This window comes from Dermacentor variabilis, chromosome 2 (genome assembly GCF_050947875.1).
Source record: "Dermacentor variabilis isolate Ectoservices chromosome 2, ASM5094787v1, whole genome shotgun sequence".
Classification (NCBI taxonomy): domain Eukaryota; kingdom Metazoa; phylum Arthropoda; class Arachnida; order Ixodida; family Ixodidae; genus Dermacentor; species Dermacentor variabilis.
In genome coordinates, this window is record NC_134569.1 from 103,405,071 (window position 1) to 103,420,499 (window position 15,429).

Here is a 15,429-nt window from a genome sequence, read left to right on the forward strand (position 1 = left end):
AAGTCATGTCTCCGTGTTGGATGCAGCAAATGATATTGGTTCAAGTTCATTCAAAGTATGTGCTGCAGAAGCCATTCTATCTGTTTTTTCATTTCCCATTATTACAATGTGGCTTAGGATCCATTGTAGTCGGACAACAAGAACAAGAAGTGAGGGTAAATATTTCCTTAATTTCATAGCACTGTAACAACTTGTCACCATGAAAGTAGCATTGCATTAACGTTTCAAGAGAGCGTGCACTTTTGGCCATAAACGCAACAGCTTGTAGCAGCATTTGCAATCCTGGCATGTGGAGTGAAGTAACGTTACCATCTGTTTCAAAAAACATTATTTACAACAGCAGTTCTAGTAAAGGGCTATTACAATGAAACACTATAAACAATAAGTTAGGGCTATGACTGGCACTTTAGTGTACATTTGTCACATAATTAATATAACTTATCTCCTTGTTCAAAATGGGGTTTTTGTTTCCACTGCTATTTGTCAACCTTTCATGGTTCAACCAAACAAATGGTGGACAGCTGCAACTGATAAAGTCTACACACTATAAAAATCACTATAAATAGTACTGCATCTATTATTTGTGGTTGCACCCCAATGTTTAAGAATATCAGGCTATTCCATCTTGTTTAGAACTCCACCTTCACCTCAGCTATAAAAATTGCTTTTGGTTCTTACGATTGTACTTAGGTGCAACACTACAATGAAAGCAACTGTTATGGCCTACTTATTGCCCTTTGCTATAAAAAAAATGGTAATGAAAAGAAAAGAAGCAAATGAAACTATGCTTGAAGGCTGCATAACCAATTTATATTAGCATGATTTATGACCAAGAAGCGAATGATATAAACGCGGACTACCAGTTCAATATTCAAGGAATCAAGGTCATCAATACAATCAGTTTCTTTGTAAAATATAAATATTGACGAAATAAAATAAAACCAGAAAACATGCATTCACCGTACCTTTGTATAAAAAAAAGCAAAAACAATGAAACTACAGTTACAACTGGCTTAGAACTATCTGGTATATAGCAGCCAGTGGAAGTTATTCAGGACTTACCAAATGAACGGAGTTCCCTGCTCGTTTGAGAGCTTCAACTGCTATGGAATGTGGGACGTCTATGAGGTCAACATCATTGACTCTAAGGATGATATCGTTGACTCTGCAAAAACGAATGAATAGATTTAATGACAAACATCTGTAAGTTCACAAAAATACCATTACCATTACAGTAAGAGCACGTTGCAAACCAATATTTACTTTAAGAAACCTTCTTTCATAGCTTTAACATTATTGCTCCACCTGAGCACACAAAAAAATGGAAGGATCCTTAGTACTACATAAATGCAAGATTACTATTTGTTTGTTTTGTATTATAAGTGCTACCTCATACCACATTTTTGTCTAAGTTATGTGGTTAGTTTTTCTTTTATTTCTCTCCTCATTGCTGTTAGGGATTTTTTCTCTTGCATGTTCCTGCAAAAAACATTCCTGCATATTCTGTGGTGTCCGCGATATTGTAGTTTTGGGAGCGCTGCCTGTTGGCTCTGCCCTTCAAGCCCAACGTGGGTTTGGCAGGCCTATGATTTATTGGTGCTAATGTAACCGTTATGTTAATAAAGCGTGATTATTATTTTTAAAACTGTAGCAGCAATAGAGCTCTGTAACCAAGATTATTTAGCCTGATTAACAATATGTTTCCTGCCAGCTGACATGCCTTCCCAAGCCAAATTTGATGACATTGGAGACCGAAGATTTTGGTGATGTCAGGCCCGGAACTTTCAGTTGGCAAAGATGCTTAGACCGGCAGATTAATGAATTTATGGTACTACTCTTTGGCAAGAACTCTACAGATCCGCCAGTACACTTTTCAATTAAACAATGCTGCTTCCCTATCAACGACAGTAGCACTATCCCTGGAAAGTGACTGTACACACTTTCCCACAAAAGATTTAGAACTATGAAGAAGCTCAAAACTTCATGATAAAAGCATGCAGCTTGAAGCTGAGTGATGTATATTGTAGATTCATAGTAAAGAGCAGAACATAGCCAAGTTGCAAGCTGCATGCTCTAGCTGTGAAAATTCAAGCTTTCTTTTTTTTTTCCCCCTTCAATTTATGCACTCCAAAAGCTTTCGTGAGCAGGCATGCACGGCTGTTCAGCCTCTAAGTGTTTTTTTGTGAAACAGGCCTGGCCAAAACAGTGGCTCTATGCTTGGCGAGCTTGAAATTCATTCGCACAGAAATCTTTGCTTCATACACTGACCAAGAAGACAAAATATTTTAAAAATTCCATTGTTTATGCCAAGATGGTTCCTCATCTGTGTGCTTGTGGTTTCAAAGGACTACAGTCCATGCTAATTGCCCAGAATAAGTCTGCAATAGAAAGGGGGACAACTGCTCTCAGTGCAACATCTTGGGCATGGGTGCTCAACAAAAATTTTGCAACCTGTTAGCATGATACATCTTGCTAAACAGGGCAAAACCAGATAAAGGATGCAAAAAAGGGGACATAGACAAGTGCCTATGATGAAGTGTTGGTGAAGGCCTGGTCTCAAGTGCCAGTGCTCAGCTATGCACAGTCATAACTTAATTTTTTACGGACTTGCAATTCACAGCAATAGAATTGGGAACGTATGCTAAATGCAGAAGCACATTCCAGTGCTCTGCAAACTATGAGAAGACAGATTTGGCAGTTCTGCTCAAAGACAGGCGCAGTATGTTAACACCCTTTCTTTTTATGCCTTTTGTGATCTTGACTTTTGATTCAGCTCAGTGCACTGCACTTAGTACCAGCTGTGTCCTTCTACAGTCATGTGTGTTCGGAGATTAGGTACTAGGTAAATCAAGGACACATATACCGTCACACCGCTTACATTCGAGCTTCAGAAGAAGTAATTTTTGAACAATTGTGAGCAGCTGCTGAAGGAAGAAGCTGGAGCCTTCCTAGTGCTTTTGAACGGATGTTAACAGGTGCTTGAAACATTTCATCATGAATTACAGTGGCACCCAAGCAGCTCTCGTTGGACATATGTGTAGACCAGGCAAGTGCGCAGCACACAGTACTTAAAGGAAAGAAAATGCAGACGAGACTGACAATGACAACTGCAATAAGGCATGGGTAGACCACAGAGGGCGCACAATTTTAAACAGTGTGCCATACAAAGCATTGTACTGAGAGTGTTTGGCGATGTGGATGAGAAACAGGCGATGTCATCTGGAAGCAGATGAAGAGAGCCCTATGATGTAAACAATTTGATGCCATTGTGTACTACTGACATAAATTTAAATGTGAAATAGCCAGAACTCACTAGAGGAGATGTTCTTTTTGTACTTTTGTGGGTATGTTTAATACTTGTGCTGTTTATTCTTTGGAGTGCATTTAAGAGGCCTAATAAATTTACCAGCAGTTTGTTCTGCACATTCATATAATATTGCTTAAGATGTATTCTAGCTTTGTCCTGTTACTGCTGCAAATTATGCTGATGATACTTCTGGGTAGCATTTTTATAAGGGTAAAATAAAATACAAGCAATACTTTATATTGCGTCAGTTTTATGTGTCAGTACATTGATCCTTATGACATCACATACATGGGTACAGATTGAGCCTCTGCAGCTCATGTCATCAATTATAAATAAATAAATAAATAAATAAATAAATAAATAAATAAATAAATAAATAAATAAATAAATAAATCTAATACTGTAATGTAATTCAACAGGGTACGATAAAATGAGATTTTCTGCAACAAACATTACAAAAGTTGATTATTAAGTTGCCTTCTGACATTCCCTAGCTGTATAAAATAAAACAGATTTTGTTAGACAGCACAATGCATTGTCCATTTGTACTGCCTGTCCTGCTTCAGTGTGCTCATTGTACTTGGAAGAGTACACAGTGCACAGACCGCATCAAGGCAAGTGCAAAACACAGTGCATGTTGCGCTGCAGGAAGATATCTGAACAACCAAATTGTGTGGCACTCTTTGTTGAAGAAACCAAAAGATACAACAGGGCAATTTGTCTTCTTCAGTACGATGGAAAGTGAATGGTAATGAGAATTAGTATGCAGACTCACTGTAGCCTTCCGTCAGCTGCAGCAGCACCACCAGAGATTAGCTTTGTTATGTAGATGCTGGGGTCTTCGCCTATGTGAGGGTTGTCTGTGCCTCCAGCAATGCTGAAACCCAGCCCAGCTCCACCCTGGATAGATGAGACAGTGCAGTTACAAGTACATAATAGAGAAGCTGACATCTCTCACATCCACCTTAGCTTTTAACACTGCTTGCAGTAAACATTAGTTTAGACTGCTCACGTTTAAACCATAAAAAGGATCTCAAAAGCACACAACAAAACTATCATTAGTGACAAGCAGACATGCATGTTCGGATTTTTCTCATTGCCCATGGATACCTGTGCTGGCTGGGCTAGATAATCCAGCCCAGCATAACAGCCCAGCTGCAGGACTGTTAGGCGTTACCTTTTCCTGAAAGATTCAGCTGCTTAATTGAACAAGCAAAGAAAGGTAAAGATAGTGATACTGTTTACTCAGGAATAGCTGCCAAGGTTACATCATTACAAAATTTCATATAACTTCGAAACAGCCAAAGTCAACTGAGAACTAGCAGCAGCAACTGTGACACACCACGTGCTCATGTGACAGAGAAACTGTAGCGAGTTTAAAGATAAGAGATATGCTGCACTCAACACAGATTACGTACATACAGTGGTACGAATAAACAAAACAAACAGTAGCCTACGTTTGCAAGCAGCAAAATGCACCTCCACCCAAGATATAGAGAGAAAATGAGAGGAGACAATTACCCTCACCCTTTCCAGCGTGATTTCTTCAAACTCCCAACCATCCTCCCCATTTGTTTGCTGCGAAACAAGAACATGAAAGCAAGAGGAAGGAATATCACACTGTTGCTGTAAAGAATAATTTTCATTAAAAAGTCTGCCAAGATTTGCAAGAGCAAGAACTTAAGTGAATGATCAAAGCAATGATACAGTCCAGTGATTAAGATCCAGCCCAATGACTAGGAACAAAAATGACTTCCTCTGGCTGAATTTTCTCAGTACAAGAAAGCAGGGTTCTGAAATAATGTGCATTGGGATTACAGATTTACATTTGCGGTGATTGTACTGAGGACAGCTACAAATTATTTTGTGTTTTTGCAGAGATACTTGTTGAATGTGTATTATAAGTGTGCCATATTATTATGCAAGAAAACAATATCACACAACTGTTGGCCGTTTTCTTAATCTTTATTCCTGAATGCTGCACAACCTTGTAAGACTTACTTTAAAGTGAATGTAAGCTTTGTTGCTATGCATATTAACATACATGTGAAATGGCAATCATAAAGACAGAAGCTAAGCATATAACACTGAACCTTTAGCTTACAAATGATAAGTCCAGGCTATCATCACTTTGATTAGGTAGCTGTGACTTTGGCTGCATCTCCAATGAGCGAAGGTAGGCATCCATCATACTGCCCTTGTCAACTGGAAGCCTTGGCTTGTTCTCTTGTCGTAGTGCTGCCAGTATTCTTGGCTGCTCATAGGAATCAGGCTTTTTTGTAGGCTTGTCGACTTTCTTTTTCCTCATTGAACTCAGCTTGAGACTGAAGCGCCGTTCTTTGGTTCTACGGGGTTCTTCAAACTCTTCCAAAACTTCATTGGCAGTAGAAGCTGGATTGTCATCAGCCTGTGCCTCTTGGCTAGGTTCAGCCGACAGTTGCGAAATGCTTAAGTCTTCATTATTTTGCTCCATATCTGCAACTGGTTCGTACCGCTCACAGGCTGCAGCAACAATCTCTCTGCATGAATCTTCAACCTCCACTTTCTTTTTTGCCTTCAAGTTGAATAGCTTTGTTCGCGGCATGCTCTTGGACTCAATGCTGGGTTTGTAAAGAAAATATTCTTGCTGATCAGGGGCTGGGACATGCTCAACTGGCAGTGGCCTGTCGACAGGCTTGAGAGCAGATGAGTTACCTATGGGACCTGCATTCCGTTCCGATTTCATGTTCTTTGACACATGAAGATTTCTGGCCTCTGTTACTGCTGGCAACGCATCACTGCTGACTGACACATCAGCTAAGAGACGGAGGTTGTGGCGCCGTCTAGGGGAACTGTCCACGAAGTCCTCACTGTAGCCACGAAGAAAGGTTGAGTAACTCCACTCTGTAGGGGATGAAGAAAGTGCATCATTGCTTTCTGCTTTCAACACTGTCACTTCATGTTCTTGGTCAAAAAATGACTTCACAGGCAGCTGCAGGTTCTCGCTCATGCTTCCATCACCAGTGTTTTCCTTGGCAACCAAAGTGTTCTCAGGAGAACTGCCTTCATTAGGAAGAGTAGCACTTGCCTGAAGGTCATTTTTCCCAGAAGCCAAAGGCAATGGTTGAACGTAGTCTACAAAATCTGCCTTATCAACTGATACACTGCTTTCTTGATACTCTGTTGAGAGGTTGAGGTTTGCGGTTGTTTTCCATGATTTGGGAGGTACAGGGGGCGCAACTTTCTTAAGCTGGCCATGCAGTGGAGACTTAGACTCTGTGGAGATGGCTGTTTGGTGCATTGTTTGTTGTTTCCTGAGCTCTGCTAGTATTTCATCAAAAGACAGTGATTTTTCAGGCTCTGCTGCCACAAGTTCCACACTAGTAGGTGGAACAACTTCTTCAATACTCGAAGCTGAAAGCTTTTTCTTCTTTTTGAAAGAAGGGAACTTTAAAAATCCTTTCTTTCTTCCTGGACTCTTGCCAGGTGAGGTAGGACTGTCAATAACTTCAGTATGTGCCTCTGGACGAAGCAATACTGCTTCATGACCTATAGGCTCTCTACTATGTTCTTGTGTGAACACGGGAACTTCATTTGCCTGATTAGCATCTATGTGGCCAACACTATGAACACTTTCAGGGCTGTCCAAAGTATACTGCCAAGTGGATGACAAGTTCCTTTCTTCTAGTGACTGATTTCTGACAGGTGGAGCTGGAACTGAATGTGAGGAATTCTGCAAGGCAAACAAGTTTTCATCTTGTTGAGTCTGATAGCCTGTGTCTAAACCTGTGTTGTTCTTCAGGATCGCATCACTATCTGCTGCAGCACCACTGTTAAACATTCCTGTGTCCCTGGAAACCTCCTTGTCAGAATGCTGGCTGTTCAGAGAAACATCAGCATTATAAGTTCCATTGTCACCAGGATAATGCTTTTCCTTTTCTTCCTTGTGACCTTCATTCCGTACCTTGGTTTTAGGTCGGCCAAAGAGTTTGCGACCCCATTTTCCTGATGATCGTGGAGCTTCTTCAAACTGAGATGGCAGCTGTTGCTTTGCAGAACTTTGCTCTGTTGACAGTGAAGAGACGTGAGCCAATGTGGATTGCTCTGACTGATCATCACCTTGCAATGTGGGTGGCTCCTGTTGACACACTATGCCAAGCGCATCTTGAACCTTTGTAGAGCTCTCCTGCTCATCAGTTCTTGAAGCATTCGTTACCTCCCAACTTTTAGCAGGCACTGGAGGTCCAAAGTCCCCAGAAAGTGCCCTATCGTTACACTGCTCAAGTTCTGATGGTAAGACTGGCAACTCTTCCGGGCTTAAGCTCACAAATGCTCCCTTTCTTTCCTTCTGTACTGTTTGGTAGACTGCAGCTTTGCTTGCAGAGTGCCGGAATAGTTTTGTGCTCCACTTCCCAGAATTCCGTGCCTTACTTTTGCGATCAGGCAATGACTCCTGAACAACATCTGCCTCCTCGCCACTTTTATCTGCAGCACACTGTTCCAATGTTTCTTGGGACTGGGTTGTTGTTTGTCTGGTGGTATTTTGTTGAAGAGAAGGGTCTGTTTCCGAATTCTTTCGATCGGAAGCAATTTCTATGTGTTCAGCACCGATGACTCTTGATATGCGCTCGTACAGTACACTGTCGTCCACGGACACGCGGGGCGCGGTGTAGTCTTTCCGGCTTCTTTCCGACCCGGGCGTGCCGGCTTCCCAGCTAGACGAGAGCACATCCGTGCCGGCAGGGCTCTCCTCCGTCGCGCTGGCAGGAGCAGCGCGCTGGTCGCCGCTCGCTTTTCTCAGGTAGTTTCTGGGCGTGGCCGGCTGCGACGAAGCGTCGTCGGCCAAGGCGTCCTCGGAGCGGGCACCTCGGAGAAGCTGCCGCGACGACCTCCTAGGTCTCTCCCGCAGGCTTCGGTCCCATTCCCAGCGCGAGTCACAGGTCGGCGCGATGTCCACGTATCCTCGCGGTGCTCGGAAGCTGTCGTGTGCACCACTGCCACCGCCGATGCGAGGATGTCGCCGGCCATCGTAGGCGGGCGGTGGCGGCTGCAGGGTCACGAAACTGTACCATTTCCGGACGTCGAAGAAGTTCATGGCGACCAACGCCGTGTACGCCGCACGCGCACCGAATCGGGCATCAACAGTTCCGCATACAGGTCTCGACGGTCGCGATTCCGCGGCAGTGCGCCACTAAACGTGCGGCGGTCGCGCAACAGTCTCCATGACAACAATAGATAGCGCAGCGTCCCCCACTCGAACGATGGCCAGCCAGCGCAGCGCGGACTTTCTCTCCGTGCTTGCGCCAGCGCCGCTCTGCCGTAGGAAGCCTCGTATAAGACGTGGGCGTGCGCGGGGCGAACTCCCGCAATACACACACGGCTCTTATCACGTCGTGCCGAGGGCTTGGTATGTTCAGATAAGGTATACAGCTCATCTTTAGGCGAGGCTGCCTCGGGGCACACGACGCACGTTGCGAGACCGTTTGCGGCGAAACGCATCGTGTGTGCTAACGCTTTAGAGCCGATGCCAATTATAACGTTTCGGAAACTGACAACAGATGTATGTACGTTGAGCAACGCGCATCTGTTCGCAAGCGGCGACGACCCGCTAGCAGGAAGCCGGTGCAAACACGTCAAACACGTGGCATGAAACCACGCACGAAACAATATACAATCAGCTGAAGAGTACGCCCTAGCTCCAAAGGGCGCGCGCAACGGTATAAGAGGACTGCGTCATAACGACAAACGTACGTGATGTTTGCTTCCGCCCCACGAAGCCATGCAACCTGGGCGGGCAGCTGTCGGGAAGACCGCATTCCGTCCCCGATCGCCAACACAGGCACGCATTATTGCGTTCTTTAATTAATCGCAGCAGCTGTTCTCAATTCGCTTGATACTCGAATGCTGGTACACGAAACTTAAGCGCACATCCGTTAACTGGGCTTTCAGTTCTAAGGAATTACAGAAGCTGTGATTTCAGGCGCACTTTCACGTCATCTCGTTTGCTCCTCTTTTTTCTGGAGTCAAACCAGTATCTATCAAATGAGTCATGTTCTCGTAAAAACGTTAATACACCCGGGCTACATAAAGGCCGCGATCATGGGTGAAAACAACCGTGACACAAATAACCACCTCGACTATGCATGGTGCTAGACGTGCACGTTTACCCGCTGTGGTGGCACAGTGGCTTTGGCGTTGCGCTGCTAAGACCGAGGGCGCGGGACGGAATCGCGGCCGCGGCAGCGACATTTCGATGGGGGTGAAATGCAAGAGAGTGAGATAGAGAGTAAAAGCGTTTATTGGTAGTAGAGGTTGTTTGGTTATGGTGGGTGGAGCCCCTCCTCCAGGGCCCCACTGGTTACAGCGGCTCGCCGGGCCTGGTCAAGGGTCACCAGTTGGCTTCCCAATTCACGCGAGTTGCGCCTCCCACGACCAGTTATGGAGATTGTTGCCTAGCATGGTGTGGAGTCTGTGAAATGCAAGAACGCCCGTGTACCTTGCATTGGGTGCACGTTAAAGGACCTCCGGTGGTCAAAATTATTCCGGAGTCCCCCGCTACGGCGTGCCTTACATGTATAATCACACCTCAGTTTTGGCACGTGAAACCCCAAAATTGAATTTTAGACATGCATGTTTGTCATAAAAGGTAGGCAATGTTTCTCCCACGCATCCCCTGTCGAAAAAGGAAACATATCTGCAGCGGGTCGGCAGCTGATAAGGGAAGCACATAGTGCGCACGCAGGCCTTCAGTATACAAACGGGACTGATTACACACCGACAGATAAATGACTCACTTCCGCGAAGCGTAGAGGAGGACAGTCGTCGCAAGACCACGTTCTGTAACAGCGGCCACGCAGATACAGAGGTATCTGTTGTGTGGGCGCGTGTGTGTGTGAGCGTGCGCGAAGCGCCGCAATTATCGTTCTCTGTCGCTTGCTCAAATTCGCTGGGCGGTCAATGACACCGAATTACCAACTGGAACAATCCTGGGTATGACCAGGCAACCTAGGTCTTTTAATAGTCTGCTTCGGGTACCTGGTATGCAGGGATGCGTTCTCGAATTCGCGGGGCGGTCAGCTGACATCGAATTTGTACCATAAAGTAAGTCTTGGTCACCATTTTATTTTTGACGTTGCCTCTATCTTAGGCGTTTTTAGCACCAGTTCCTCATGCTTTAAAATACAACAGGACAACAACAACAACAACAACAACAACAACAACAACAACAACAACAACAACAACAACAACAACAACAACAACAACAACAACAACAACAACAACAACCACAACAACAACGACGACGACGACGACGACGTCAGACTGATTCGCGCGTTTCCTGCGCGAGGAATAGTTTGAAGAAGGTTGATTGTTTGGTCTATTTTCGAATACAATTTAATCAATCATGATAACGAACCATCAACTACACTCGCGGACAACTTTCTGTGGCTATGAAGGAGACTATACGGAGCGTGGCTGCTACAAATGTGCTACTGTGCCAAGTAGTAGTCCGGCAGCGTTTGACAGTGGTTTTGGTTGCTCGTAGCAGACGCTGAATCGACGCAGCTTCCACCTGAGACGGTTTCGCGTTTGCCCAGACGCGGAAGGGAAACGCACCAAAACAAGTCAACTTCTACACTCAGTGGTGTGTTCTGTCTTATTTAACTGTTGCTCATAAGGTGTTTATGTTTTCTCTTCCCCAGCCTGAACTAACGAGGATTAAAACGCGGGACTCTTTTAAGAAGCGCTCTCAATTGTGTGCGCTTTGCCTCCGTAGCTTTCCCGTTATAGCCACAGAATTAAAGCTGTCGGCGAGTATAGCTTTGACAATAACTTAGCTTAACTATAGCTTTGACAATACGATCCATGACATATATGCACACGGGGAAGCTAGCGCGAAAATTTCAATATCGCGTCGCCACGTGTCTTTCGTTCCTACACCCATGGCTTTGACAAAGCGTTCCTCCAATGTTAGCAAACGTCACAGGTCTGGTACTCCGGAAACGTCAAGTGTATACCTTCATTTCATCATTTCCTAGTGCATTTTCAACATGACAAAAGCCGCGTATTCCAAAGCCTTATATGTAGGAAAGTGTTCGGGAGCGATGGGGTCAGGGGAATGGTCCTTACGTCCGAACTTTTGGATCATTCAACACTAATGGTACAGCGTCAAGAGATGGAAGACTCGGCATTCCACAGCCACCAGGAATACTAGCGCAAGAACAGAATTCGACGGGTGTTCCGACGCTCAGAACCCCGTGCCGGTTACGGTATAGTGTACTAGAGTAGAGTACCTAATCTAGTACACCATAGTTACGTTCTTGGTGCATTAGAAACCTGCCAAGAAACGTGACAGTCGGCCGCCAATGGCGCACCGAAAAGGCAGCGTTTAATGTTCAACAATGCTTCCCTCGCACTATACCCTTGTCAGTGGTGCTGTATACACCATAGCCCTTTCCTCTTTGCGGACTTCTTTTCCTTTCCTTTCCTTATTATTACTTCTTTTTAATATACCCCTTCAGTTCACGCTAGAGGAAGGTGAGCGCAAAAAGTAATATTAGAACGTTTCTTTAAAGGTGCACGAGAACCTGAAAAAGCACAAACTACACCTATCCTTCAGCACAGCGTCTTTCATACCTGCGCAACAGTCGGAAGTTCTTCTTTTTTTTTCACTCACGAGCGAAAAAAAAATTGACGAACATGCAGGAGAAGGGTATTTTCGTGACGTCACTTACATATCGGTCACCGCCAACGCCGCCGCCGCCACCGCCGCCCAATAGTGGAGTTTGTGCCTGCGAAGGGAAAACACCACTGGTTAACATTATCAATCAGCATGCAAGGTTCATTCCGTGGCAACTATTATTTCAAGAGCGCAACGCAACGTAACGAGGTTTCTGGGAATTACTACTACGGCTACGCCGACGGCGGCATTGCCGAACGCAGCCGAAGAGTCCTCGCGCAGAAATCGCCGGAAAGAAAAAGAGAGCAGCAGTAGTGAGTGCACTACGCCGGCGATGAACGTGTTCCATTCATTCATTCATTCATTCATTCATTCATTCATTAAACTTTATTTGCCGAAAGAAGTCGGAGTCGATGTGGTCGGTGGTCGGGGCCCTCAGTCTAGGGCTCCGCTGGTCTTTGCTACCCGCCGGACCAGATGGATGAGGGCAAGTTGCTCTCCTGGATCCGAGCTGGCGAGTAGTATCGCCTATTGCTCGTTCGCTTCACGTAATCGGCATCAACAGAATCACGCTTTCACGATGATTGAAAACACGTTTTATTGTCACTTTACCACACGCATACGTTGCTGCGTCGACTGTAATAACGCCCTCACGAAGCGTAAACGGCAGAAATGCGTGCACAAAACTTGCAGTTTTCCACTGCACTTACGAACCAGCTCTGCCTGTTTGCAGCTTCACGCGATGTGCGGGTTGGGGGGTTGGAGGGTGGGGGGAGAGGTCTGGACCTTGTCGTGTGTTTCCTTCGCTCAATTCAAACAAGATTCCTGAAAGAGCAAATGCCAACTCTAGCGGACGATCGACCACTTTTCGGTCGAAGCAAATCGATAAGGCATACCAGGCGAAGTTAAAGGACTCCGAATAATGTGAGGTCGCGGCTGCGCGCTCCGTTGCATACTCGGCGCTGGGTCACGTGGTCGTAAACAGGCGTGTAGAAAGCATAAAAAAATTACAACAGCTTTCATCCCTTTAACGAGAGACGTTACTTTATGAGCAGCAATGACTGACTGAAAGAACATATATATATATATATATATATATATATATATATATATATATATATATATATATATATATATATATATATCAAAGAAGCCAACAAACAAGGACACCAAGGTCAACAGAGCGGATATTACTTGTACTTACTCATTAAATAAAGAAATTATAAATTAATGGAATTGAAAGTGGATGAAAATGCAACTTGCCGCTGGTGGGGAACGATCCCATGTCTTCGCATTACCGCATTACGAGTGCGATGCTCTACCAACACACACACACACACACACACACACACACACACACACACACACACACACACACACACACACACACACAGCGCGATGAGAATAAGACTCCTGATGAGCCTGTATCTCGCAACGAGAGCAGATTGCCGTGTATACCGCCTCTGTACGCATTAGATGCGACAATAATAGCGCATTTACTGTAATTTACAGGCGAGTGAGAAAGGGAAGCCTGGAGAGTTCTACATCACACGGCCCACAAAGCAGCAATTCTGAAATCGAAAACAATGCGTACGTTTAGGCAAAAGGCATGGTGACGCATAGTGGAGTCAATGATGACGGTGATGATCTCAACGACTGTGGGCTCCTATACTCACTTAGGGAAACAAACCAAGAATCGGACTTTAAACTGTCAATGAAATCAAAAGAACAGATGACTACGCCGACACTCACATTCGCTGTTCGCCGCTTTGAACGTTAATGCTAAGTTACTTTAGTGCCGTCACGATCCACAGATGAAATATATATATATATATATATATATATAGTGGAAGAAAAAAATTGCGCAGATCCAACGCCCACGTTGGAATCTACGTGAAGCGGTTAATTATATGCTATGCACTTACTAATTACACTAGCGTGTAATTGTGTTTGTTTTCATCCTACGCATCAAATACAATCTCACGCAATGTTTATGTCTATGACCCGCAGAGGTCGCAACGTTAATCTCGTGCAATGTTTACATTCCTGCACCACACCACACACAAGCTATGCGGAATTGAAAAGTCCGAGCCAGGCGGACGCCGAGTGTGAGACGACCGCGGCGATGTCCGCAGGAGAACGAAGCATGATGCAATTGTCCAGGGAACAACGGTGGTGACAAGTGTGCGCACAGAGAAACACAACGTATGTCTAAATACAGTTATGGTTTCTGCACATCTCGTGTACCACTGGTAGATGCCCATTCGGACAAGCCCATACCCAGGCAAACAAAGCTATCCTTTAAAAGAAACAAACGAGAGTACAACTACATGAGCTTCCCACCAATGTTAATTATAGTATAAGCGTGCTGGGCGAATCGGTATCGAATTATGTTTGAAAAAAAAAAAAAGCGAGTAAAATAAGGAGCAACGTAAAGTCACTAAGTTGTATTCGCATACACGCGTCCTGTGTTATTAATATTTTTTGCCCTGTAACCTTCGTTCCACGCGCCTTTTCCGAATTGAACCATCTACAGACGTTATTAATGTGTGAGAAATTATCAGTGCAGTGTAAACTCGGCAATCTGATGGTGGTCACTTAGAATTCTAAACTCAGATTGGAGCAAGCGACGGCTTTCCCATCGCTGTGATATATATATATATATATATATATATATATATATATATATATATATATATATATATATATATATATATATATATATATATATATGGAACCTCGAAACCGATAGCATGGCCAATCACATCGCCCACCCCCGTTTCTTCAGAAAGGAAATAAAAGAAAGTAACTTGGCCACTCGAAATCCAACGACCATTCTTACGTCGGTCTTCTACTGCAGATAACTAAAAAATGAGAGAGAGAGAGAGAGAGAGAGAGAGAGAGAGATGAGATGAGATGAGAAAAGCTATAGGGTCTAAACATAAGCCAGAATGTGGTGAAAGCAAAGCAAAATATAGGCGCTCCTGCAAAACAATGCAGGAGCACTATAGAATGACTGCTTGAGAGAAATAGACCCGATGGGATCCTAGAAAGAACCAATCAAGAACGGCACAATGGAGTTATGGCACGTCAAAGCAAACCGACACGCGCGCACATACATGCACTCAAAAAAAGAACGAAAGAAAGAAAGAAAAAAAATGAAGAAAGAAGAAGAAAAACGCAACAAGCGCCAAAGCAACACCTAAAGCCACACTAAAGGGATGAACGACTACGCAACGACCGCGACCTACATACGTAGAAGCTCGATTCCTACCTCTACCTCCTCCACAAGCTCGATTCGAATCCTCAGTCGAGCAGCGTGAAAATCTCTCGTTTCCGCCGCTGGGATGTCGGCCGACACCTCCGACAGATAAGGCCGTACAAAGGGGAGGCGGGGGTCGCCATTTCTCTTCGGCTGATAGATATCAACCAAGACGTCCAACACGAGCGCTTAACGACCGTTGCT

The 15,429-nt window shown here is 44.6% G+C and overlaps 1 protein-coding gene across 11 annotated transcripts in view; it reads right to left on the bottom strand.

Annotated features, from left to right (window-relative positions):
• dlg1 (MAGUK family member discs large 1) overlaps nt 1-15,429 on the bottom strand; it is a 717,696-nt gene that overhangs the window by 151,700 nt on the left and 550,567 nt on the right. For 8 of the 11 annotated variants that reach the window (XM_075681544.1, XM_075681543.1, XM_075681546.1 and 5 more), the window contains 4 exons: nt 12,019-12,075; nt 4,829-4,885; nt 4,083-4,207; nt 1,063-1,165 (listed from right to left, as the gene is read on the bottom strand). In XM_075681544.1, coding sequence (XP_075537659.1) covers nt 1,063-1,165; nt 4,083-4,207; nt 4,829-4,885; nt 12,019-12,075 — 342 coding nt within the window. Of the gene's footprint in view, nt 1-1,062; nt 1,166-4,082; nt 4,208-4,828; nt 4,886-5,411; nt 8,586-12,018; nt 12,076-15,429 lie in introns of those variants that run through there. The other 3 variants (XM_075681545.1, XM_075681542.1, XM_075681541.1) reach the window with 3 other exon arrangements.